Here is a 27,556-nt window from a genome sequence, read left to right as displayed (position 1 = left end):
CAGGGAGCGAAAGGCTATTTACAATTTGTACACAAACCAGATGGCAGTTATAAGAGTAGAGAGGCATGATAGGGAAGCAGTGGTTGGGAAGGGAGTGAGACAGGGTTATAGCCTATCCCAGATGTTATTCAATCTGTATATTGGGCATCCAGTAAAGGGAACAAAAGAAAAATTCTGAGTAGGAATTAAAATCTATGGAGAAGAAATAAAAACTTTGAGGTTCTCGGTGACATTGTAATTCTGTCAGAGACAGCAAACGACCTGGAAGAGCAGCTGAATGAAATGTGTGTGTGTGTCTTTTTGTGGTTTTAGGGCACACAACTACAGTTGTCATTAGCGCCCAGACTAAATTATGAATGCACTGTGAGGCACAATGTAAAAACAGCAACTGAAAAGGACAACACTATAAAAGGCTCATTAACAGGCAAGGGATTAAAAGTAAACAGCATAATCAAATGTCATTAGGCAGGTTTGTCAAGTGGATAAAACGAAGAACGCGAGCAGCTCCTCCTGGGTCTTCCGCTAAAATTTCATCCAGAGTACATGGCAGGCCAAGATCAATGCGCAGTGTATTAAAATTCGGACAGGACGTTAAAATGTGGCGTACCGTTAGCAATTGCTCACATGGGCAGAATGGCACCGGCACAGCTGTCAACAGATGGCAGTGGCTGAACCGGCAGTGTCCAATCCGTAACCGGGCCAAAATGACCTCCTCCCGCCAAGAAGGGAGTGAAGAGGTCGTCCAAGCCCTGGGGAGAGGTTTCAATGCCCAAAGCATGTTTTCAGTAAGTGTAGACCAATCAGCATGCCACAGCGATAAAATGCGCTGACAAATGACCCTGCTAAAATCAGATGAAGGCACACAACAAGAATCTGTCCAAGGCTGGAGGACCGCAGCCTTGGCCACGGCATCTACAGCTTCATTCCCAGGCATACCGACATGGCCAGGAACTCACATAAAGGTAACCGGAGAACCGTTGTCCGCCAGATGCTGAAGAGAGCGTTGGTTCCGGTGCACAAAAGGGTGAACTGGATACGGATCACTGAGGCTCTGGATGGTGCTCAGGGAATCAGAGCAGATGACATAAGCAGAATGTCGGTAGCGGCGGATGTAAAGAACAGCCTGATAGAGGGCAAATAGCTCAGCTGTGAAGACCGAACAATGGCCATGGAGCTGGTATTTGAAACTGTGTTCCCCGACAATAAATGAACACCTGACACCGTCATTGGTCTTAGAGCCATCTGTATAAATGAAGATCATATTAATGAACTTTGAACGAAGTTCGACAAAGCGCGAGCGGTATACCGAAGCTGGGGTACCCTCCTTTGGGAGCGAGCTGAGGTCAAGGTGAACGCGAACCTGAGCCTGAAGCCAAGGTGGCGTTTGGCTCTCGCCCACTCTGAAGGTTTCAGGGAGTGGAAACCAAGTCGTTGAAGGAGGAAACGAAAGTGAACTCCAGAGGGTAGCAGGGCAGATACATACAACCCGTATTGATGGACGAGAGAGTCGTCAAAAAAGGAACGAGAAGACGGATGGTCGGGCATTGATAATAGCCGACAGGCATACCAACAAAGCAGTACATCGCTCCGGTAGGTTAGTGGCAACTCAACAGCTTCAGCATGAAGACTCTCGATGAGACTAGTATAGAACGCTCCGATCGCAAGACATAACCCCTGATGCTGTATAGAGTTGAGGCAGTGTAAGATGGACGGCCGTGCAGAAGAGTATACAAAGCTCCCATAATCCAGCTTTGAGCGGGCAATCGACCGATATAGGCAAAGAAGGACGGTTCGATATGCTCCCCACGACGTACCGCTGAGAACACGGAGGACATTTAGGGAACAGGTACAACGGGCAGCCAAATGTGACACATGTGGAGACCACCTAAGTTTCCTGTCAAATGTAAGACCTAAAAATTTTGCTGTCTCCATGAATGGGAGAGCAACAGGACCGAGATGTAAGGACAGTGGGAGAAACACACTCGGCAGAAAAATGGAAGCCACTGGCGACACTCCAGGAGTAAAGACGGTCAAGACAAAGCCAGAGACAGCGCTCCAGGAAACATGTATGCTGCATGCTGCAGTAGATGGTAAAATCGTTCACGAAAAGGGAGCCTGATACATCAGTCGGAGGCAATCCATTATTGGATTGATCGCTATGGCGAAGAGAGCGACGCTCAAAACTGAGCCCTGTGGCGCCCCATTCTTCTGGCGAAAGGCATCGGACAGGACAGAACCCACACATACCTTGAACTTTCGATCCATTAAAAATGCATGAATAAAAAGAGGGAGGCGACCGCAAAGGCCCCATGTATGCATGGTGCGGAGAATGGAACACAGCCACTGTCTGGCACTTCCGCAAGAAGTTATTCATAATGAAGATTGACAAGGTAACCAGATGTGACAGCAGAGCGGCGCCTATGATATGCACTTTGTACATTGGTAAGTAGGCATCGAGATTTCAGCAGCCAAACCAAATGAGAGTTAACCATTCATTCCATCATCTTACACACACAGGTGGTAAGGGAAATGAGTCGATAACTGGAAGGTAAGTGCCTGTCCTTCCCCAGCTTAGGAATCGGGACAACAATACATTCGCACCAGCATGTGGGAACATGACCCTCAATCCAGATGCGATTATAAGTACGAAGAAGAAAACCTTTACCCACAGCCAGAAATCGGTGAGTGGACCTTAGTGCCAGATAGCTGGCGCAGGCTACCCCAGACAACAGACGGAGTAAAACTGTTGAAGGAGCTCGTGAATGCAGCCCAGCTGGCTTTCTTTAATAACACGACAACACTGCGCACATAATCGTTTATAATTAATACAATTCGCCATCGTAGGGTGGCGTTTAAAGGTGCATAAAGCATGTTGACAAGCACATATAGCGTTCACCAGGGGACCGGTATGCGACGTGGAGAAGAGGTAGTATGAGGGATGGAATATTAAGCAGCAGTGAGAATGATTTCCATGAGGTGTGCGACCTGACTATCACAGCTTGTGAAGTGTTGATCCTGAATGTCACCCTGGAAGAGAAGAGCCTCTAGTCTGCTTTGGAAATGTTCCAACTAGTTGAGCATGGACATGGGGTATGATGCAGGAGATGGATAACACAAGGGAAGTGGTCGCTCCAATACGTATCAGAACAAGCATACCACTCAAACTGGCATGCAAGTTGGGTAGTACATATAGAGAGATCTAAATGGGAATAGCTGAGTTGTGTCCGAAAGAAAAGTAGGGGCACCAGTATTGAGGCAGACAAGATTGAGATGGTTGAAAACGTCTGATAACAGGGAGACCCTCTGACAGGATGCTGGGGAGCCCCAAAGAGGATGGTGAGCATTGAAGTCTCCAGTTAACAAAAATGGTGCAGGGAGCTGAGCAATAATTTGCAGCATGTCTGCCCTGCTAATGGCAGATGACGATGGAGTGTAACCGGAACAAATGTAAAATGTGAAAGTGGGGAGAGTAATTCGGACGGCAACTGGCTGCAGATCGGTGTGCAATGTGATGAGATAGTAGTAGATATCATCCCGGACCAGCAACATAATCCCTCCATGTGCCGGAATACCTGCCACAGGGGGTAGGTCAAGAGGCATAGTGTGCCAAGTCAATTCGACCACATGGGCGTAGCTTCATTTCCTGGAAAGCTACTACAAGTGGACAGTGCAAGCATAGCAGCAACTTTAAGCCCTCTCGGTTGGAGTGAACGCCGCAAATATTCCAATGAACAAGTGCCATCATCAGAAGAAAAAGTAGAAGCAAGGAGGAGTCATCTCGAAGGCCGCTGAGGGCCTGGCTTCGAGCGAGCACTGCTCCTGCTATCAATAGGCGGAGAGTCTTCATCCATTTTTTCAATACTTTCGTCGGCCACCATGTTAAGATGGCCGGGAGGGGGAGCTTCCTCCACTGGTGAACGGCCAGATGTTCGGCTACCAGCGGTATGGCCAGGCGAAACGGATGTTGGCCTGGGGCGGCAACCGCTGGGTGGCATAGGAGAAGAAACCTGCCGTGGCGGAGAAGGAGAACTTTGCTTCCTATGAGCCTTCTTGGAAGGTCTTTTAGTCGAAGTACTGGTCAATGGCTGGGAGTTCGGGGTACATAGGAAGTCTTCACATGATGGTTCGCTGTTGAAGGCCCATGCATCTGACTTCTAGGTCTTAGACTTGGCAGAATCTGATGAAGGTGCTTGTGTCTTAGGGGTGACGGGAGGAAGAGGAGACGTTGACTGGGCAATCTTAGCACTGGCCGAACAGACGACCGTAGCGCTAAAGGTCAGATTGCATGTATGTGTGAACACCTCCCTGGTAGGCCGAGGAGAGGCGAGGACAGTACTGTATTTCCCCGCTGGGAGCAGCGTGGGCTTCCTACTAGCAAATAGCTTGCGAGCAGTTGAGGTAGACACTTTCTCTTTGACCCAAATTTCCTGTATACAGCGTTCATCCTTGTAGATGGGACAGTCGCGGGAGGATGCTGCATGGTCACCCTGACAGTTTGCACAATGAAGAGATGGAAGTGGACAGTCACCCTCATGGGCGACCCTACCACAAGTGATGCATTTATCCACATTAGAACAAGACTGGCAGGTGTGGTCAAAATGCTGACACTGGTAGCAGCGCGCAGGTGTCGGGACATAGGGGCGAACAGAAATAACCTCATAGCCCGCTTTGATGCGCCACGGCAGCTGAATACTATCAAAGGTCAAGAAAAGTGTCCGGGTCGGTACAAGGTCATTGTTGACCTTTTTCGTGACCCTATGGACAGCCGTCATGCACTGCTCAGCGAGGAAAGACAATCTCCTTGTCAGTCAATCCATCGAGTGATCTAGTAGATACCACACAACGCGGCGAATTCAAAGTGAGGTGAGCCTCCACCCGGTCAAGTAATGTGTACATGAGTGTGGCCCAAAGGAGTTTTTGTGCCCGAAAGGCGCTCTCAGTTTACAACAACAAGGTACCATTACGCATCCTGGTACAAGACTTGACAGGTCTGGCTATGGCATCTATGCCCTTCTGAATAACGAAAGGGTTTACAGATAAAAAATCATTTCCGTCCTCAGATCTAGAAACTACGAGGAACTTTGCGCCGGCGGTAGTACTTTTGACACTGGTGGCTGGTCAAGTTTCTGTTTTTGGGCAGAAGTCGAGAGAGAAGAAGACAAGAAATCGATTACTGATGAATCCCCTATGATTGCCAGCATCTCCAATGGCGTGCTCCTTCCTTGTGGGGACCCTGTCACAGGGCGCTCCTGCCTTAGGTGAATGTTTACACCTCAGGTCGCACCTACCAAGAAACGGACGGAGGGACCAATCGGCATGGTCGGAAGCTGTCTGCTCCGGCAATCACCCCTCCCTGGGCCTGGCCTTTACTAGGGAGTACGTGCGTGCCTCTTTTGTCTACCCAGGGTGGGGAATTACGCGTTACCCCGTCACCAGCTACGCATCAAACATGTGGGTCAGCCTTCAGGCACGCACAGGGAGGAAAGAAGAATAGGAAAAAAAAAGGAGAGAGGGAAGGAAAGGACAGACTGTCTCAAACACCTAGGCAGAGACCGTAGGGAGGACAAGAAGGCAAGGACAAGAAGCCAAGGAGAAGGAGACAAGGTAAAAAGTAAGGAAGACAGTGAGAGAGGGAGAAGGACAAAGAAAGGAAACAAACAAAGGAAGGAAGAAACCAGAATAATCGAAAAATCAAAATGACCACAAAAGTAAGTCAGTGAACCGTCCGTCTCCAGACGGAGGTACAAACTACCCCCTTGAGGGGGAAGAACTCCTTTTAGTCACCTCGTACTACAGGCAGGAATACCTCGGGCCTATTCTTACCCCAGACATGCAGATGGGATGAACAAATGGACAGTGTCCTGAAAGGAGGGTATAAGATGAACATCAACAAAAGCAAAATGAGGATAATGGAATGCAGTCGAATTAAATCGGGTGATGCTGCGGGAATTCGATTAGGAAATGAGACACTTAAAGTAGTACAGGAGTTTTGCTATTTGAGGTGCAAAATAACTGGTAATGGTCAAAGTAGAGAGGATATAAAATGTAGAATGGCAAAGGGAAGAAAAGCGTTTCTGAAGAACAGAAATCTGTTAACATCAAGTATAGATTTAAGTGTCAGGCAGTCATTTCTGAAAGTATTGGTATGGAGTGTAGCCATGTATGGAAGTGAAACATGGTTGATAAATAGTTCAGACAAGAAGAGATTATAAGGTTTTGAAATGTGGTGCTACAGAAGAATGCTGAAGATTAGATGGGTAGATCACATAACTAATGAGGAGGTGCTGAATAGAATTGGAGAGAAGAGAAATTTGTAGCACAACTTGACTAGAAGAAGGGATCGGTTAGTAGGGCATATTCTGAGGCATCAAGGGATCACCAATCTAGTATTGGAGGGCAGCGTGGTGGGAAATCGTAGAGGGAGACCAAGAGATGAATACACTAAACAGATACGTAAGGATGTAGGCTGCAGTAGGTACTGGGAGATGAAGAAGCTTGCACAGGATAGAGTAGCGTGGAGGGCTGCATCAAACCAGTCTCTGGACTGAAGACCACAACAACATAAGTATCTATACAACACACTTCATAAATTTAAATATTCTTCAACGGAGTAAAAGCAGTGATGCTGCAAATATGACTTTACAGATTTTCCACAGATGATGGTGCTTGTGTTTTGTCTAGTAAAGTGATCATGTACATCACTTCTTTTTTTTTTTGCTGTCCTTACCTATTATATTTAATTTAAAGAACAAAAGGGTTTGTATAATCTCTGCACAGGGTAATGGAGGAATACCACATTTATTAAACAGAGGTTTATAAGAGTCTCTAGGCTTGCAACCAAACAAGATTCTAAGGGACCTTTTAGCTGTTTTAGAGTTCCACAGAAAGTGACCCCATATCCAAGACGAGAATGAAAGTAGACATGATCTGCATTCATTACTGTTCTCTCACTACAGCTTGATTTTAATGAGCAACGAAGGTAACATGTTTTGCTCAGTTCTGCATTGAGATATTTAATATGCTTATTCCATATGACATTCCTCTGCAGCCAAAGTCCTAAGAATTTGGTTTCAGTATTTTCACCAACTGGTTTGTCATTGTAAATATGTGTGTGTGTGTGTGTGTGTGTGTGTGTGTGTGTGTGTGTGTGTGTGTGTAAGTACAATCTAACTTCTGCACCATTTCAGTGCAGTAACATGTTCATTGTAAATAAGTATTGTATTAGTTCTACTATATGTTTATTACTTTATAAATAAAAAAAGCATTTTTTTTTAATTTTAAATTCAGTGCATTAATGTGATCTTAGTAAATGAGTGTTTGTAAAATGATTCTTCCATATAGTGTTCATTAAAAAAAGAAAACGACGTCATTCCACTTGGGACCTGTGGAAGGTAAATTACCTTATTTGTTTCAGTTGTAAATATTTTCATGTATTATTGTTGTTCTGACATGTTCTACATCCTGGAGGACCTCCTCACTATGGATCAATTAGAATGATAGTAAATCTAATCTAATCTATTTGTTAGATACTGATGGAATAAACATGTCCTTGTTAGGAACATTGTAGAATTTTAGTGCAATGTTTTTTTTTTTTTTACTGTTTATTACAAGTTGATTGCTCAGTGGCCAGCTGCTAAGTTGTTTTGTGACCGCATTTACTGTCTGCTGTAACTGTTCATTGTTGTCTCCTTTTAGTAGAATCGTGGTGTCATCTGCAAATTTGACTGTTTTATGTGCACCAACATTTAAGTTTAGATCATTTATGTACAGAAAGGGGTCTCATTACTGACCCTTGAAGTACACCACATTTAATTTGTTTATAGTCAGGTAAGTGTTCAGATACAGTTTTTAGTTTAATATCTGTGTGCTTGATGCACACTGTCTGCTTATGATTAGTCAGGAAGAAACTGATCTATTTGTTGGAAAGACCTCGAATACCATTATCTTTCAAGCTTTGATAGCAGGATTTATGATCCACCATGTCAAAAGTTTTCAACAAGTCAATACATACTCCTATTGATTCTTGTTTTTTGTCCATCAGGTTTAGGATGCACTCATAAATAGCAGTTGTCGTTGACCTCTTATTTCTGATTTACTACTATCTCATTTTTAAGTTTTGTATCACACCATATAAGTCATCTTTCAAATGATGGGCTAAGGACAAATATTGCTGCATAGATGGCATCAAAAACTAACAGATAGAGATGGCATCAAAAACTATTTTTTAGAATAGATCTTTCTTTCCACAGAGGATTATCAGTTGGCACACACCCTCCTGACAGATTACAAGTATCTGTTAGGTTAGGACACAAATCTACACTCTCTTGCATAGAACTCCAACTGAATTTGGAAAGTTGAGGTAGGTACCGACAGAATGAAGAAATGATGTGGGTAATGATGTGTGCTAAGGCTGTGAAGTAAGACATTCATCCACAAAATGGCTGTGAGGCTGTTTCACAACTGATGGAAATGGAAGTAACAAATTTTTAAGATACATGGCTTGAAATACTTTTTGGCATCAGTTTGTATCACACATTTTGTAACTAATTTCCTTATGAATTTTCTTTTCTTTGTGTGCAGTCTACATCTGGTAAATAAGCTCCCTGGTCATTATTTCTCTAAATGTCTGCTATGCTCAAGACTCTGGCACTAAATATTTGGAAAAAATGGACACAAACTAGAGTGTATAAAATACGTATTCATATCCTCACAATCCTGGCAAACTGAACAACATGTAGACAGAAGTCTTTTCAGTCACCTTTTTCATTAGGCTTCATACTTTAATAACACCTTCTGTTATAACTTCAAGTTGAACAAATATATTTCAAGGAAGAAGCAATACATGAAAGTCACAGATCAAGTAAACAGGGTAAGACTTGTGTACACTTTAACAGTCAAATCATAACTTATTCCAAGTCTAGTGGCCGCTGGCTGGCTGGCCACTTTGGTGGTGCTGCTGCTGCATGGCTGGCAGACAGTGCCGCATGTAAAGGACGCGTGTAACTGCACAGCGGCACTTTGAAAGATTGGCAATTCACAACACCTCCACTCCAACATATAGGATTTATTCCAGGCATGATGATGCATCACGCCAGACAACTATAAAAGAAATATGTTGTATAACATAACATTAAAATTTAAAAAATAAAAACATCACTGTGGTACTTTAGTGACTTTTCTCTGCCAAATAATAATACTCTGTATTTTGTCCAACAAATAACAAAAACCAGTCACAATTTATTTGTGAGAGCAACGATCGCTTCATTAATTCCACTCAGTACACTGGCCCTTTCAGACAGTATGCATGACTCATGGCCTCCAGTTCTTTAACTTGCTGGATAATGGACCCCTCCCATCTAGCTCTCTCAGCTTCATCATCTTCTTCACATTGCTTCTGCTTTAAAGCCTCATCGTGCCAATCTCGAGCACTGCAATAGTCCAGAATCGTTTCTCTTGTTAATGTCAATCTTGAAGAGAACGCCAGTTAATTTCAGACCATCATATACTTGAGGTATGGCTACCAGTGACTTGGTTTCTTGGTTGACTATAATACACTCTTTATTAACGGAAAAACCTTGTTCTATAAAGATTTGACCATGGCTCAGAATGAGAATCTTTTGAAGAAAGCTATACAAATGCTGACAGGTGTATCACCATCCAATAAGCCTCCCCAAAAGTGATCAGTTCTCCTGGAGTTTGCACAGAGCTCCAAAAATACCTCCTTACCAAGAAGTTGCACGAATTCTTTTTCACTTTATCACAGTCCTTAGCACTTCTTGGGCTGCTATTTATCACAAATGGATCACAAAAGCTTTTGCATCTACAAATGCTGTACTAAAGTTAAAATATCATTGGCAGGCACTTGCACTTTTCTGAGCTCAGACTGTACAGTATGACGTAAGTTCATGTATATTACAGGAATAAGATCAGCTTTATTATCAAGTTTTATATCACGCACTAATTTCCTGGCAGATAATACTTCAGCCTTAACAGCAAGAAGATATGACAAAGCATTGTACAGGAATGATATAATGTGGGGTGAGGGGGAGGGGCACACATTGGAATTCCCCCAAAGCGAGTGTGTCCTGTCCCAAAACAAAGCTAAAAAAAGATAGTTTAGCTGGCAGCAGAAGATCTTTGAGGTACTTCAACATTGTTTGCCAGCTGTAAGTATTTATTTTAATCTTGTACTCCTTTATTTTACATGCATAAATCTTTAGAAAGGGGTTGATTTTTACACCACAGTTGGCCACATCCTTGTATTCCAGCCAGCGCACGGAGAAAATTTATTTAAGGAAGTGCAGATTTTTGGGTTTATTAAATCTCTTATAATCAGCTCTTCTTGCAGGTACATTCTTCAATACATTATAAATCGATATCAGAAAAGGTACAACACTCCAATCAATCTTTAAGGCTGCATTCTTGAAACTCTGATGAATTGTCTGAAGACCACAAGACTCCATATCAATAAAATTTGATGCATTGTCCCCACGAATACTTGTCAGATCAAGACACAAATCCTTCAAGAATGTCCAATTTTCAGATCAGAAGTTTATATCTTAAAATCATCTAACATATTGGCAGCAGGAGTATGACCGAAAAATTAGGGCAAAAATATGGCATTTCAACTTGTTTCTTAACTATGTGCCAATATCTGAGCCCAATATCAATTTCCTGCAACTCAGCCACCCTGTTAAGGCTCTCATCAAATAAGATCACAAAATGAACGTCCTCTTCAAGATATTTGAGAATATTTTTCCTGAAGTGTGGAGCTAATCCAAGAACAATACTGTATGATGTCTTGGTCCACCCAAGCTGCATCTTACTGGCTACATTTTTGCTAGAGAACATGACCGGAAACAAAGCATTATGCTTTTCCTGTGGTAGAAAAGGACACATGATTTTTGACAGTTTGCAAAGTCCATAGTATTTCCACCCTTGTATAATTATCCTGAATCAGGTACTTTGAAATACGACTGTTAGCCAATGCAGCATTAGTGGCAGTGGTGAAGGTGACAATACGACCATTACTTGACACAGCATTAATGACTGTGGAGGAGGTTACACTGGGCTGCAATAGCTGGGAGATCAACAAACCGACCATCAGCTGAGAGTTTCCCAATGCACCAGTCACTCTAATCTTATCAATTGTCAAAGGAGTATCTTCATTATGCCCAGTTATCTCGCCAGACGACAGGGAGCATGATCCAAAAGTACCAGCACTCTGAAAACAATCACATACCAAATAAGGCTACGACATGACCCTTGTGATACTACAAACCTGCAAACCTTTAAAATCTAAACATTGGGAGATGATGTTTTAAAAAATCAGGAGATATGAATGATCAAAACTCGTGGCTCATTTTCAATATAGTCCTGAGACAAATGACGTGAGTCTTTTCCTGTCATGTCAAACAGCTATGTAATGTCTATAAAAATACAAACAAAAACACTGGAACTAACAAAGCAGCAATTCCATACCCATTATCTGTAACGTAGTTCAACTGTGGTACTAGGGTGGGATGTCTTTTGATCATTTCTCCTATGATTGCAACAGTTTTTGTTCTCACAGAGCTGTATTTTTTTTGCTGTATTGTTATCGGGTAACATATTCCTGAACAGGTGGCTCGCATGGTCGGTGCAATTAATTGGCTAGTTGTAAATAATTCTAACACCAAGTTCCAAATCTTTTTTAAATTATTATTATTATTCACAAACTTGACATTTTCTCGGTGGTTTGAAACATCGCCATATGATATACAGATGTCACATCAGGAAAGAAAAGATAGGTGTACAGTGCAAAAAGCCAAATGCAGAAATATTTTGTTGACCCCCACCTACATAGGGAGAAAGTACCATCATAATAAAATAAATCAGAGCCTAAATGGAAAGATTTAGGCATTCGTTTTTCCTGCATGCTATTTGAGGCGGAACAATAACGAAATAACCCGAAAATGATACGATGAATCCTCTGCCAGGCACATAACTGTGAATTGCAGGCTAGTCATGTAGATAAAGATTATAAAATGCAAACAACGGATCTTTCCTTGATATAATAATACATGAAAATTGTTGCAATGTTGCTCCAAGAAAACAGAATGAAAATGTTTGAGGTTGGCTGATTTAAAAAATGTGGAAATGATTGCACTGGCTGCAGCATTGTAATATATTGTTATTAATCCTAAAAATTTGGTCATGTTAGTTGATTCATCAATTATAATGTTATACATGCTGCCGCTAATATCTTGCTGCAAATTTTTGACAAAATAGGGCATTAATAAATGTTTTATAACTGCACTATGCTCTGTTCTACGTTTTTTCCCCCCGCTGTGGCTTATATGTCAGCATAAGGTGCTGAAAAAGTGCTATGGCAAAATTTGCAAGATGTCCTTGTGTCATGGCCAAAAATTCTTTCTAACCAGTTTGCAAATTTACTATTGCATAGCCTTTCAGCGTGACATTTCTATGCATACTGTGCCCTTACTTTAGCCATGTTTAACGCTAAAACAATATCCAGTGATGTAAAAAACACTACATTAACACTGGAGCTATAGGTATGCACGGTGCATGCAGCTGCAGATTCATTAATACTAGAATGCACAACAATACAGGAGCAAAGACAGAATACCATGTATTATAAATGTTAACGTGATATAAATTCAAGAGCTAGGTGATGTTAATAAATTAAATAGTGCTATTTCTGTATGATGAATGGATCTAGTAGTTTTAAAAGTAATTTTAGCATAAAACCACCTAATATGTTTAAAATCTACCATATTTCCTACTAGCCAATAGCCAGGTACTGAAAACCAACAGATTTAGTGGGAAAACCACCAACTTGGCAGCAATGGCACAGTGAACACACACAGATGTACGTCCAAACAGAGCACAAAACTGAGCAATACGAGTACACATTCTACAAAATGGCAAGAAAGAGGAAAAAGTACAATTTATAACATGTTACATACTGCTTCTTGATTTATACAGACTCTGAGAAGTATATCAACTGAAAAGACTAATAAGTAAAAGGCTTTCCAAAACTTACCAAAAACTGAAATGATGTGATCTCAAAACAACCATCTCAGGTTTGACAATTATTAGCTACAAATCGCGACAAGTAATGGAATAATCAGAGGCAGGAGAAAAAGCCGAAAATCTGGAGTCTCCCACACAAATCAGGACAGTTGGCAAGTATGTACCATCAGGGAAAGAACAAGAGTTGTCAATAGATGGGTACATCCTGTTTCAGAACACATGCATAATGAAGAAGAGACTAATGAAATCAACCCCTCATCTAAAGAGGAAGCAAGAACAAAAACATTGGGACAGCAGGGCTGCGACGCATACTTTGCTGATCCTCCCCATTCACTGGAAAACCAGTGGCAAGTTTCCATATGTTGTTGTTGTGGTCTTCAGTCCAGAGACTGGTTTGATGCAGTTCTCCACGCTACTCTATCCTGTGCAAGCTTCGTCATCTCCACTACTTACTGCAGCCTACATCCTTCTGAATCTGCCTAGTGTATTCTCCCTCTATGATTTTCACCCTCCACACTGCCCTCCAATACTATACTGGTGATCCCTTGATGCCTCAGAACATGTTCTGCCAACCGATCCTTCTTCTAGTCAAGTTGTGCCACAAATTACTCTACTCCCCAATTCTATTCAGTACCTCCTCATTAGTTACGTGATCTACCCATCTAATCTTCAGCATTCTTCTGTAGCACCACATTTCCAAAGCTTCTATTCTCTTCTTCTCTAAACTATGTATCGTCCATGTTTCACTTCCATACATGGTTACACTGCATACAAATACCTTCAGAAAAGACTTGCTGACACTTAAATCTATACTTGATGTCAACACATTTCTCTTCTTCAGAAACGCTTTCCTTGCCACTGCCAGTCTACATTTTATATCCTCCCTACTTCAACCATCATAAGTTATTTTGCTTCCAAAATAGCAAAACTCATGTACTACTTTAAGTGTCTCATTTCCTAATCTAATTCCCTCAGCTTCATCTGATTTAATTAGACTACTTTCCATTAGCCTCATTTTGCTTTTGTTCATCTTCTTTCCTCCTTTCAAGACACTGTCCATTCCGTTCAGCTGCTCTTCCAGGTCGTTTGCTGTCTCTGACAGGATTGCAATGTCACTGGTGAACCTCAAAGTTTTTATTTCTTCTTCTTAGATTTTAATTCCTACTCCAAATTTTTCTTTTGTTTCCTTTACTGCTTGCTCAATATATAGATTGAATAACATCAGGGACAGGCTACAACCCTGTCTCACTCCCTTCCCAACCACTGCTTCCTTTTCATGCCCCTCGACTCATAACTGCCATCTGGTTTCTGTACAAATTGTAAATAGTATTTCACTCTCTGTATTTGACCACTGCCACCTTCCAAATTTGAAAGAGAGTATTCCAGTCAACATTGTCAAATGCTTTGACTAAATTTACAAATGCTGGAAATGTAGGTTTACCTTTCCTTAACCTATCTTCTAAGATAAGTCATAGGGTCAGTACTGCCTCAAGCGTTTCTACATTTCTGCGGAGTCCAAACTGATCTTCCCCAAAGTTGGCTTCTACCAGTTTTCCCATTCATCTGTAAAGAATTCGTGTTAGTATTTTAAAGCCGTGACTTATTACATTGATAGTTTGGTAATTTTCACACCTGTCAATACCAGCTTTCTTTGAGATTGGAATTATTATATTCTTCTTGAAGCCTGAGGGTATTTCGCCTTTTTCATGCATCTTGCTCACCAATGGTAGAGTTTTGTCATGGGTGGCTCTCCCATGGCTATCAGTAGTTCCAATGGAATGTTGTCTACTTCCGGGGCCTTGTTTCAACTTAGGTCTTGCAGCGCTCTGTCAAACCCTCCATACAGAACCATATCTCCCATTTCATCTTCATCTACGTCCTCTTCCATGTCCATAATATTGCCCTCAAGTACATTGCCCTTGTATAAACCCTCTATATACTCCTTCCACCTTCCTGCCTTCCCTTTTTTGCCTAGAACTGGTTTTCCCTCTGAGCTCTTGATATTCATACAAGTGGTTCTCCAAACATCTCTTATTTTTCCTGTAGGCAGTATCTATCTTACGCCTAGTCATATATACCTTATACCTCTACAGTTATCCTCTGGCCATTCCTGCTTAGCCATTTTGCACTTCCTGCCGATCTCATTTTTGAGACGTTTGTATTCATTTTTGCCTGTTTCATTTACTGAATTTTTATATTTTCTCCTTTCATCAATTAAATTCAATATCTCTCCCACTACCCAAGGAATTCTACCAGCTCTCATCTTTTTACCTACTTGATCCCCTGCTGCCTTCACTATTTCAACTCTTAAAGCTTCCCATTCTTCTTCTACTGTATTTCTTTCATCTGTTCTTGACAATCATTCCCTAATGCTCTCTCGCTTTCATGATTCTTAAGCCAAGTGTTAGTTATGATTAAGTTATGCTCTGTGCAAAAATTCTACCAGGCAGCTTCCCCTTTCATTCCTTACCCCCAATCCATATTCACCTACTACTTTTCCTTCTCTTCCTTTCTCTACCATTGAATTCCAGTCCCCCATGACTATTAAATTTTCATCTCCCTTCACCATCTGAATAATTTATTTTACCTCATCATACATTTATTCAATATCTTTGTCATCTGTGGAGCTAGTTGTCATATAAACTACTGTGGTAGGCATGGGCTTCATGTCTATATTGACTACAATAATGTGTTTACTATGCTGTTCGTAATAGCTTACCCATGCTCCTCTTTTTTTTTTTGTATTCATTATATAACCTACTCCTGCATTACCACTATTTTATAACCCTGTATTCACCTGACCAGAAGCCTTGTTCCTCATGCCACTAAACTTCACTAATTCCCACTATATCTAACTTTAACCTATCCATTTTGCTTTATAAATTTTTTAACCTACCTGCCCGATTAAAGGATATGACATTCCATGCCCCAATCCGTAGAATGCCAGTTTTGTTTCTCCTAATAACAATGTCCTCCTGAGTACTCCCCATCTCAATATCTGAATGGGGGACAATTTTACCTCCAGAATATTTTACTCAAGAGGATGCCATCATCACTGATCAGTCATAGTACTTCACTTACCGAGGACTGATAAAAGAGACAAATGTCTGCTGTCTTCATGACTGCTGAGACAGTCTTCGAGTGTGTAGATCCTTCCACATGGCCTCCTGGTGTATGCTGGTTTCTTCTACGTATACAGACTTCTTTTATTATTCTTAAACCAAATGTTAGCAATAATTAAATTATGCATTGTGCAAAATTCCATCATGATGCCTACACTTTCATTCTTTTCCCTGAGTCCATTTCACCTTTTTTTCTTTCTCTTCCTCTTCTTACTATTGAGTTCCAGTCCCCCACCACAATTAATTTTTCGTCTCCTTTAACTATCTGAATAATTTATTTTATCTCATCATACATTTCTTCAATCTCTTCATCTGCAGAGCTAATCAGCATGTAAACTTGTACTCTGTGGTACACATGGGCTTTGTGCCTATCTTGGCTACAATAATGTGCTCACTATGATGTTCATAGTTTCTTATTTATTATCAGACCTACTCCTGCATTACCCCTGACTGACTTTATATTTACAATCCCATATTCACCTGAAGAAAAGTCCTGTTCCTCCTGCCACTGAACTTCACTACTTCCCACTATATCTAATTTCAGTGTATCCATTCCCTTTTTAATTTTGCTAACCTACCTGCCTGATTAAGAGCTCTAACATTCCATACTCCAATCCACAGAATGATAGTTTTGTTTCTCCTGATTGTAGAAGTTAGTTTCTAATTATGACTTATTTCATTTTTGATGGCAATGATGGCTTCTGTCAAAGATCCAAATGGGGGACTATTTTACCTTTGGAATATTTTACCCAAGATGCCATCATCATTAACCATACAGTAGCACTGCATGTTCTTGGAAAAAATTACAACTTTATTTCCAATTGCTTTCAGCCATTTGCAGTACCAGCACAGCAAGACCGTTTTCATTGTGTTACAAGGCCACATTAGTCAATCATCCAGACTGTTGCCCCTCCAACTAATGAAAAGGACACTGCCCCTTTTCAGGAAGTACACTTTTGTCTTTTCTCTCCACTGAACCCCTCTGTTGTGGTTCTCGTGTAGGCAGTATGGCTATCTGTATAGCTGCGGGAAGCAGGCTGCCCCACAGATGGCAAAGTTGATGGTTCAAGGCAGGGCATTGAAGGATATTGACATACAAATGTTGGTTTGGTTTATTTTAGTTTACTTATTTGCACATTCCACAGATCATAACTGTGACTTCTCACTATGATGTGGAATAATTTAGATTTATAATTATAGTACACTTTCTCAAAGAAAAGTAGAGCACCACAATTTGCAAGATTTTCTTCAGTCACATTTTTCCTTTTTTATATGTGAATATTTATACTTACCTATATTGAATCTCTCTCACCGAATAAACATATTATTGCTTATCTAAAAGTTCTGTCATGAGGTAAGAATAGCTGTCTGTCAAACTGTTTGTTCCAAAGCAACATATAGATAGTTTTTAGCTACAAGGTAGAGATTTTTTAATTTGAGTTTCATCTCCCGAATTTTCCTTTCATGCTCCAAACAGAATGGTTTCCTCCGCAGTTTACACACAACAGAGTGTCTGAACAGACGTTATCAACTTCATATACTGATTTGCCACATGTTTCACATGTTGTATGCTGTTGTGGCGTGTCCCTGTGGCTAACAGTTGAAACAGCACATTGCATAGAGAGGTGTGATCTAACTTCTAAGTCAGTGGAGTCAGCTGTTATTAGGTTGGTGCATGAATTTGTAGTGTTTAAATTTAGCATTTTGATATTTTTGTTGGCATGGGTTTTGATTGTCATTTTTTAATTGCAGTTCACTGTTGGTGTTTGATTTTACATACTGTTATAAGGAGATCATGAATAGGGCTGTGGATGCTAGAAATGGGGTGCCAAGTGGAGAAATTTGAACATATCTGACACATTCTTCTGGTTGAGCTCAATAAAGGGGTGACAACAGTGGAGGCACCTAGGAATGACGATAATGCCATTGGACAGAGGACAACAAGAAACTGGTTTTCAAGTTTTAATGAGGAACATTTTGACTTTCTGCATTTAGGAAGACGTATGTTGTTTGATGAGGATTGTTTATATACATTAAACAACAAGGATCCACGGCAGTGTACCCAATAATCGGCAAATGTGATGGATCATCATATTCCACCAACATTCAAACATTTGCATGTAATGTGTATGGGTAAAAAATCGACTGTACTGGTACCGCATGCTCTAAGCCAAAATCACAACAATTAGTGCCTGGCCATACGTGCATCTCTGCTTGCTTGTCATCAATTAGCTCGTGAACAACACTGACCATATTGATCCTGTATCATTACTGGTGATGAGAAATGGTGTCTTTATGTCTTTATGCTAACATAAGGAAAAAATGGAATGGTTGAGCTCAAACAAAGCACTAACTACCTGTACAAAGACTTATGTGCATCTAAAAAGATAATGTTATGCATCTGGTGGAACAGCAATGGTGTAGTGTACTACGAATTGCATCCCTGAGGGCATAGCCATCACAGCTAGTATTTATTGTTAACACCTGAGACGTCTTGCAGACATAGTTCAAAAGCAATGACCAGGAAGACTGCAGGAAGTGATTATATTCAATAACACCCTCCCACATGCTGCTAGACTGACAAAACATTATACAGGAATTGGCTTGGGAAGTAGTTCCACACCCACCTTATTCGCCTGATCTTGTGTCTTCAGATTTTCACCTTTTCTGCTCTCTTATTGAGCAACCTTCAAGGAAGTTCCTTTCCGGATGAAAATGTACTCTGGCCGTGGCTCGGTAAGTTCTTCATTTCAAAACCATGTGATTTCTACAGTCGCATAATAGAGAAGTTACCCCAGCATGGGTAGATTGTTGTAAATAGTGAAGGAGAATATATTGAATATAAGTCTCTTTTATGTGTATCTCTTGCGTATATTAAACTTATGGATGAATGCTATGAACTTATGCACCAACATGATATATTCTTAAGCAACAATGGAGAACTGAAAGTTAACTCAAATGCAGCTGTCTTCTGCAGTATGCAATTCATATGCTTGATTATGTTTTTAATTTCTGTCATGCCAGTGTCTTAAAGCTTCATCTTTATACCCTCCACTTTCATTCTCACCCCATCCACTACGTCTACCTTGAACTGGGGTTTGGGGTGACTTTTCCAAAATCTCCCCATTTTTAACCTCACCAGTCATTTTTCTTTGACCTTCCTCCTTTCCCTTCAACCCTTCAGACAGAAAGACTAGTGCACCCAAATGCTTGCAAATTTCAGTACCTTTATATGTGTGGTCTCCTTATTTTTTGTTCCATGGATCATCTTAGGCAATGGTATTGGATTTGTCATCATAATACAATGGAAATAAATAGCAATATAAAGTATGCTTTATGAGGATAGGATAGATTATTGGACATGGCATAGATGGAAGACCCATCCCCCCATTTTCCTGAAATGGTTTAGGAAAACCAAATAAAACCTAAATTAGGATGGTCGGACAGAACAAAATCAATCCTCCCAATTGTGAAGTCTGACTCTTAACTGCACTGCCTCATTCAGCTCATCCCTACTGTACAATATTCTTTGATATTAACAGTTTTGCTCTTCACTGCAGCACACATTAAGGACATCCAATGGTGGCTCCGGAACCATAAACTTGCTGCCAGCCCCTTATGCTAACTCCAGTCCATGTGGATAATTGACTCCATGCCCATAAACAGGCCACTATTTCTCATGCACATTTGTATGCCCTCTTGTGTCCATGTGATAAACTGAATCAGCATCCCCCCCTACGATGATTGAGATCCTGAACTCAGGATTATCGGTATTTTCAAAAGTAATAGAGACAGTCATGAAAAACAGAATTACAAATTACCTCGAGAAATTCAATATATTGTCTGTAAACCAACACGGCTTTCGCAAAGGAATGAGTACAGAGTCAGCCATCACTCAGTTCATTGAAAATATTGTAACGGGGCTAGATAAAAACAACAGTACAATAGGAATTAATCTGGACCTCTCTAAAGCATTTGATACTGTCCAACATGATATCCTGCTAGACAAATTAGAATATGTCTGTATACGAGGAGTAGCTAAAAAGAGGTTTCAGTCATATCTCCATAATAGGAAACAGGTAATAGAAATTGCAACAACAAACAGTAAAAACCAAAGTATTGTTTACAGATCGGATATTCAGACTGAACCAATTGGGGTACCGCAGGGGAGTGTTCTAGGACCTCTCCTATCTCTTCTTTACATAAATGATATAAAGAATATCAAGATTCCACTAAATGGTACTCATATAACCCTGTTTGCAGATGACACAAACATTGTAGTACCTGACATAAACCGGGTATTGCCAACATCTGCAACCTGAGTTACAGAATATTTGCAAAATTGGTTTGAAGTGAACAAATGAACCATAAATATCTCTAAAACTAATTATATCCATTACAGGAAAGCAAAGTCACACTCTGATCTAGATCTCAGAATACAAAATAAAGAAATTGTGAGAGTTGCTACTACAAAATTCTTAGGTGTACATATAGACAAAAATTTAGACTGGAAATCCCATATCCTGTATCTCTTGCATAAGTTAAGCTCTGCTTGCTTTGCTTTACGTGTTATTAGCTTTGTATGTAGTAGGTAATGTAACAGAACTGTTTACTTTGCTTATATACATTCTGCTATTATCTATGGCCTCGCCTTATGGGGTCATAGCAAGAAAAATCTCAACACCATCTTCACTCTACAAAAACGAGCTGTTAGAATAATTACCAACAGTTCAAGGCTAACTCCTTCAAAGCAATTATTTAAACAGCTGAATATTCTACCCCTACCGTGCCTCTATATACAGAAAAGTATAATTAATGTAAGAAGAAATATTAACAATTTCCAATCCAACTTGGATCTACATACTTACAACACAAGAAAGTGCAATGACATTCATATAAAAAGAATTAACAAGGCTTTGGTGCAGAAACAAACAAACATACAAGGAAGCAGATTGTATAACAAACTACCGGTAAAGATAAAAGAAATAAAAAAATTGTCTTCACTTAAAGAAGCAGTATTCGAATTTTTAATGACCATCTGCTATTATAGTGTAAAAGAATACCTGGAATAGCTTCATACTAAACAATTATATTTATGTACTCTGTGCCAATAGTAATTTTTATCTGACTGCTGCTATGATCTAAATAAATAATATGTACAAAAGTACTATAATTATATGTGTTATATCTAAATATCAACTGCGTATTCTATGTAAAAAGTCTTTCTCATACATCAATGTAAAAATGTAAAAAATCAAAGTTGTAAGTGCTATTACAATGTGGTCTGATGTTATGTAGTCTACTATGCACATCTGTATTTTGTGCAGTATTGTTCACCCTCTATATATATGTATATATATACACACACACACACACACACACACACACACACACACACACACACACACACACTATGATGATGTAAATAAAATAGAAAGAAACTTCCACATGGGAAAAATATATTAAAACCAAAGATTCCAAGACGTACCAAGTGGAAAAGTGCCGGTAGATAGGCACAATAAATAAAACACACACACAGAATTTCTAGCTTTCGCAACCGACGGTTGCTTCTTCAGGAAAGAGGGAAGGAGAGGGAAAGACGACAGGATGTGGGTTTTAAGGGAGAGGGTAAGGAGTCATTCCAATGCTGGGAGCAGAAAGACTTCCCTTAGGGGGACAAAAGGACAGGTGTACATCGCGCACACACACACACACATATCCATCCGCACATACACAGACACAAGCAGACATGTAAACCTGTCCTTTTTTCCCCCTAAGGGAAGTCTTTCCGCTCCCGGTATTGGAATGACTCCTTACCCTCTCCCTTAAAACCCACATCCTTTCGTCTTTCCCTCTCCTTCCCTTTTTCCTGGAAAAGCAATCGTCGGTTGCGAAAACTAGAAATTCTGTGTGTGTGTTTTATTTATTGTGCCTATCTACTGGCACTTTCCCGCTTGGTAAGTCTTGGAATCTTTGTTTTGACGAAATCCATGCAATATACTTTGTCTCTGGATGAATAAACTACTACTACTACTACTACTACTACTACTACTACTACTAGGAGACATAACTATCACACACTATAGGTCTGTTAGTACAGATTTAGTTGACATCGAGTCAAAAGCTTCCCCAAACTCAATAAAGATAAGTCATTCTAATTGTACAGTAGAACAATTTTGTTCACAGTTTGAACTTGAATATGCCAATTTGTCCCTCTGCCTGATTAAAATCCAATGTTTTCCTTATATGGTTGACAACAATTGCAGTGAATATCTTATCCATTCCAGGTAGGAGAATAGTTATGTATCTATCACGTACTGTCCATCTGCTTGACTGTGAAGTGTAGTAATGACAGTATTGTTCCTGTTTTGGGGAATTTCCTATCTCCACAGAAGTTCAAACAAGTTCTTTTTGTTTTATTTTGCTTCGAACTTTAATTGTTTGTACAGAAAAACCATCAACTGCACACAGATACATTTCCTTCCATCAACCCTGGAATGGCAACACACATATATGTCTGCAAGGGAGAGTGGTGCAGAGGTTTGTGGTGATGGTAAGAGGGTGCACTTACTGCCTCCCTCTAGAATCCTGAGTTCAGCATTTAATACACTACACATTTCTAGAAATGATTTCCCATGATTCTGCTAAACCTCTCTCATTCAGCTAATTGACATCACTTGACCAATTGCAGTGAGACATTAATTTTTGCAGACACCCAAAAGCTACAGACTTCATCCAGCATTAGTTTCAGGATGTCAATATAAGCTACATACCTATGTGTGTGTATGAGTCACCCCAGAATTAGGCCTATACAAATGAAGAGGTCACAATGATTCAAGCTTAAGCCTCACTGTCTTGAAAAATGAGATTTCGCTGCAGTGAGCTATACTGATATAGCTAGTGCATTTTCGGGTGAAATGGATTTTTGATTTTTCATCAGATGGTAAGTAGTCATTCTTCCCGCACTCCGCTGGAAATGAAAGAAACCCTAATATGCAGTGCAATGGGAAGTACTCTCTGCCACACACCTCACAGAAGTTTGCAGAATACAGATGTAGATGTGACAAAAAATGCAATATTCCAGCTTATTTAGAATTCTTCACCTTCTCCTCCCAGTATCTGAGCATCTGTTCTCTGTATTTATTTTTACATTCATCCTATATGCTTTTCTGAGTGAGTTTTTCGGCAAATTTCTGCCTGGGATTTCCATGTTCAGAATTCTGATCTATTCCTTCATCGAAGTAAATTTCTTTCAAGTCCCTACTAATTACTGCTAGCCAATTTCTGTAATACTTAATTCATAAACACAGTTTAGAATTTCCTTTGCAAACCTGTTTTCATCCATTTATGAGATCATAAAATTGCAATATTTGCTTTTTGACTGAATTTATGTTTTTCCCTTCTGAAGCTTAACATACTTTATGCGATTTCTTTTTCACCAAAACTCCATTATACATGTTCATATATAAATATCTCTTTGATATTTTTCTTATCTTGTTGTGAAACTGTGTTACTAATAACATAGTAAATTTCTCTAGTCTTATCAAAAATGAATATATGATTTTTAAAATTATTGTTGATGCATGTTCAAAGTGACATAATAAGGGCCAAATATGATCATTATATTAGCTCCAGTACACTGCATATATCAATGGATTGAGTTACTCCACAGAGTGTATGAAACTCAACAGATTGTTGAAAAGTGCAATTCCTATAACTACAATGTTATTTCAAGTTAAACATGAAGATTTTGTGTGTATAGCTGAAACACGTCCCCTGATAGCCTTAAATTTCTACAGTGATACCCAGTTTGGAACTTGCTCAAAATGCTTAAAGGGGAGCAAAATAACACAGTCAACATTTGGAGAAGGGGATGTACGGAAAAGAAACTAAATACTAATAACTATTACAATTATCCAGTTTCAAACAGTAGAAACAGACATTAGGAATAGAACAACAAGCTTCACAGAAAAAGAAAACATGTTAAACAAATCAAGAGAGCTGTGAGAAGTTTCGTAACTGGGACCATGGATGATCACAGGAAAGTATTCACATTTTTCAACTGTATCTGTCACATCATTATTCTATAGAAACATCACTACTGGGCCGAATGAGGCAGACGATCAGTTTTCAGTGCCAGGACTTCTGCTCTATATGTAGTATATTAACGACATGCTCACTACAGTAAATGGAAAGCTGATAATGTGTGTTAGTGATGCAATTCTACTAGTGTGTAGCAACTCAGTAAAGGAAAGTCAATGAAGACATGAAAGTGACAAAGATATTCATAAATATGAAGAAAACACAGTAAACTAAATTTCAAGCAAGTGGAACTGACAACACAGAGATTTTACAGCTGGCTTTTGGGTTTCTGACCTAGAAGTGGACTGTATTAGGTTCCTGTGAATAGAGCTCGATAAATTCTCACATAAGAAAATCACACTGCAAGATCTCAAAATTTGTTAAATAAAATGCCTTATACAGTGGATGCAGAAACTTTATTTATAGTATACTGTGGAATTCTTTTCCCATACATATTGAACTCTACATCACTAATGGGATGAGTGGCAGAACCTAACTGAACCTTGTGTGCGTGTGTCACACTATTTCTCTTTTTAGTGATAAATTGTGCACTATCATTAAACAGAGATATTTCCATGAACACAGAACAAAACACAATTTCCATATTTCCAATTAACAGATTAACATGGTGAACAGGAACTGTACAAATGCTGGAAGATTAATTTACCACAGACGGTCAGGTAGCATTGATATTAAAATAACTAAGCTTCTTAACAAAGCAACTGAAAGATCATCTCATCTCTTAATAAAGAAGTACACTTGAAGGTAAATTCGGAGAATACTCAAATTAAAAATAGAGGCTATAAATATCCTACTCTAGATGCTAGGCAAGTGTTAGTATTTTTATTTTATTTGTGTATTTTTGCAAGAACTATCCAGCATTATTTGTTTCTCTATTATAATATTTAAGCTGTGTTTATCTGTTTCATTAATAAAGGAAAACTAATATTGTACAGAGTGTATAAAGGTAGACCTGTAGTAGGCATAGTGCTGCCATTAATGAAGAACTAGTATAGTTTGAGAAGAACAACTGTTTACCTCGTGCTATATATTACTGTAAATTTTCTTGTAAAATATTTCTTACGGTTACATAAAATGCACTTCTTATTGTTTCCATTCTTTATATTGGCTATTAGTCTCGCTAGTGTGAAGATAAGCATTTTATTACTTCAAAATGGTTTCTGTATATTCTGTAAATATGTAAACAACTATCACTGTTCTTTTTTTACCAGAACTGTGTAACCTGAATATGTTGAGATTAATACAAAGCGTTATACATGAAGAAGAAGTAGCTAACTGTGTCTATAACAGGTGACTGCCAATCAATTTCTACTTATGAATAGTTTTCACTCCTTCACTCCCTAACAAAGTGATTACGCGACATAAAATGTAATTATGGCCCGAAGCAGTCATGGTTAAGTGTTCGTCAGTCTTGCTTCGATGAGGATTTGACAACTGTGATGGCTTCCATGAAGTCACAGATGACGTCCTGGTACAGTTAAAAATACGAGAAGGTATCATGCTGCCAAGGACTTTGGACATACAAAAATGATAAAATTGAGGAGGAGTTCATGTTATTTCTTATTCGCAGCGTTGAGTGATTTGTTGTTTGGTTACCCCAGAACAAACATTTAAATGTGCATAATGTGTCGCTCTTTGCGTGTTGCAACAGTCTTACCTCGCCAATTTCTCCAGAACCATTCTGATCCAAAACTGGGAACAGAAAACACGCCCCAGTGAATGAATATTCCAAATTTCGCATCGTCATACCAATTAGGTAGCGGCCTAGTATCTAGGCTGTGCCATGTAGGATCATATTTGTTGGAGACAATTTGCCCATCTGCTAATACAAATGTTAAGCTCGCCGACAACACTATTCGAAATACAAACCACGCCATCTCCAAGTGCTGACTAGTAAGTCAACAAACAACCGAACGCTACTGCCAAGGAATGCAACTGCCAGTGATAAGGCTTAGGTCAGGGTTCCCACGAACTTCTGACTACGCATTGTTTGCGTTCGGAATAGCGTCTGCGTCAAGCAGTATTAATTGTTATGGCCCGGCTTATGACAATCATTGGTCACGTGCCCATGACCGCAAATTCGTAACTGCATGCCTTTCACCTTTCAGGAAACAATGTTATCAATACTTATTCGTGTAAATCCGGTTTGTACTTCTGAAACATATTTCTGGGAACCTGATCGTAACTCATGAATTTATGCTACTACTTCTCAAACCCAAAAATGCAAATGTTAAATCTTTCTAGCTATATGCTTCAAAATATTCACTATTACACTTCTGTACATCATAGAACTCTTTTTAAACAGAGCAACTGTAACATGAAAGTGTATTGCGTTTCGTACAGATCACAGAATAAGAAGCCCATAATTGAACGAAGTGAAATTTGCATATATCGCCCCATTCTGGGCAAGTAGAAACACAGATAATGTTACAAAAACAAAGATCGAAATGTTTTGTGTATGGATCAAAGATCTCTATTTTATTTTATTCGGCCTTCGACCAAATGACTGGAGACAAAGTGATTATCATAGTCTGTTATTATGTTAGACTGTGGTGATTATTCTAAAGTCCTTTATGGACATCACTAGCACGGATATAAATTATCTTTGTCCGAGAGTAGAAAGAACAAAACGATAAGAGTGAGAGAGAATTGCCCGCTTAAGAGATTGGTTTTCTGCGTACTGCGTAGTTGAACTGAGTAAAGCGATAGATGGCGCTACGGTCACGCTACTGTGGTCCCTTGCGCTTGAATCCATCCCTCGGAACTACGGAGCGAACCGACAAACGTCTCTGCAGTGACGCCGTGGTTTGTTAGTGTGGTGGGAATCATTTTTGACGATAATTTAAAGCATCAATTTAAGAAAACAGTTTAGGTCCTTCAGATTTACGAAATGTGTCTCCTTCTATAGACTAATATGCACACATTCATAAAATTCACTCGAAAAGCTCACAACTCCAAATGAATGCCGTTGCTTAAAGGGAGGTGTTGGAATGCAGTTGGTACAAGTTCTGATTACCCGAATTGAACAGAAGTATGATGAATTAAAAGGAGCTAGCGCGTGGTACTGGACCAACTACTGAAGTTTTGGTTGTGGTGAGAGACTGATATGTAGCTTAGCCCGAACTGAATCGATTACTGCAAAAAGTTCATGAGTAAACTATTTTACAAAAAAGACTTACATAGGATCTATGTGATGAATTGTAGTCAGATTATTACATGTAAGAAGGGAAGTTAACAACCTTCAACTGGTGTCACTATCAGAGCTAGATATCTTCACTCTATGTAGGAAGATCATG

At 39.7% G+C, this 27,556-nt stretch overlaps 1 protein-coding gene across 1 annotated transcript in view; it reads right to left on the bottom strand.

Moving 5' to 3' along the window:
* The window catches only part of LOC126267505 (alpha-L-fucosidase-like), a 112,298-nt gene extending 85,584 nt beyond the window's left edge, over nt 1-26,714 (bottom strand). The window contains exon 1 of the mRNA XM_049972802.1: nt 25,918-26,714. Within this exon, the coding sequence (XP_049828759.1) occupies nt 25,918-26,137 (220 nt within the window). The 5' untranslated portion in view covers nt 26,138-26,714. The remainder of the gene's footprint in view (nt 1-25,917) is intronic.
* Nucleotides 26,715-27,556: the final 842 nt, after the last annotated feature.

Source organism: Schistocerca gregaria, chromosome 4 (assembly GCF_023897955.1).
Source record: "Schistocerca gregaria isolate iqSchGreg1 chromosome 4, iqSchGreg1.2, whole genome shotgun sequence".
Classification (NCBI taxonomy): domain Eukaryota; kingdom Metazoa; phylum Arthropoda; class Insecta; order Orthoptera; family Acrididae; genus Schistocerca; species Schistocerca gregaria.
Note: the sequence above shows the minus strand (reverse complement) of the source record. Positions and strands in the feature narration are given on the sequence as shown.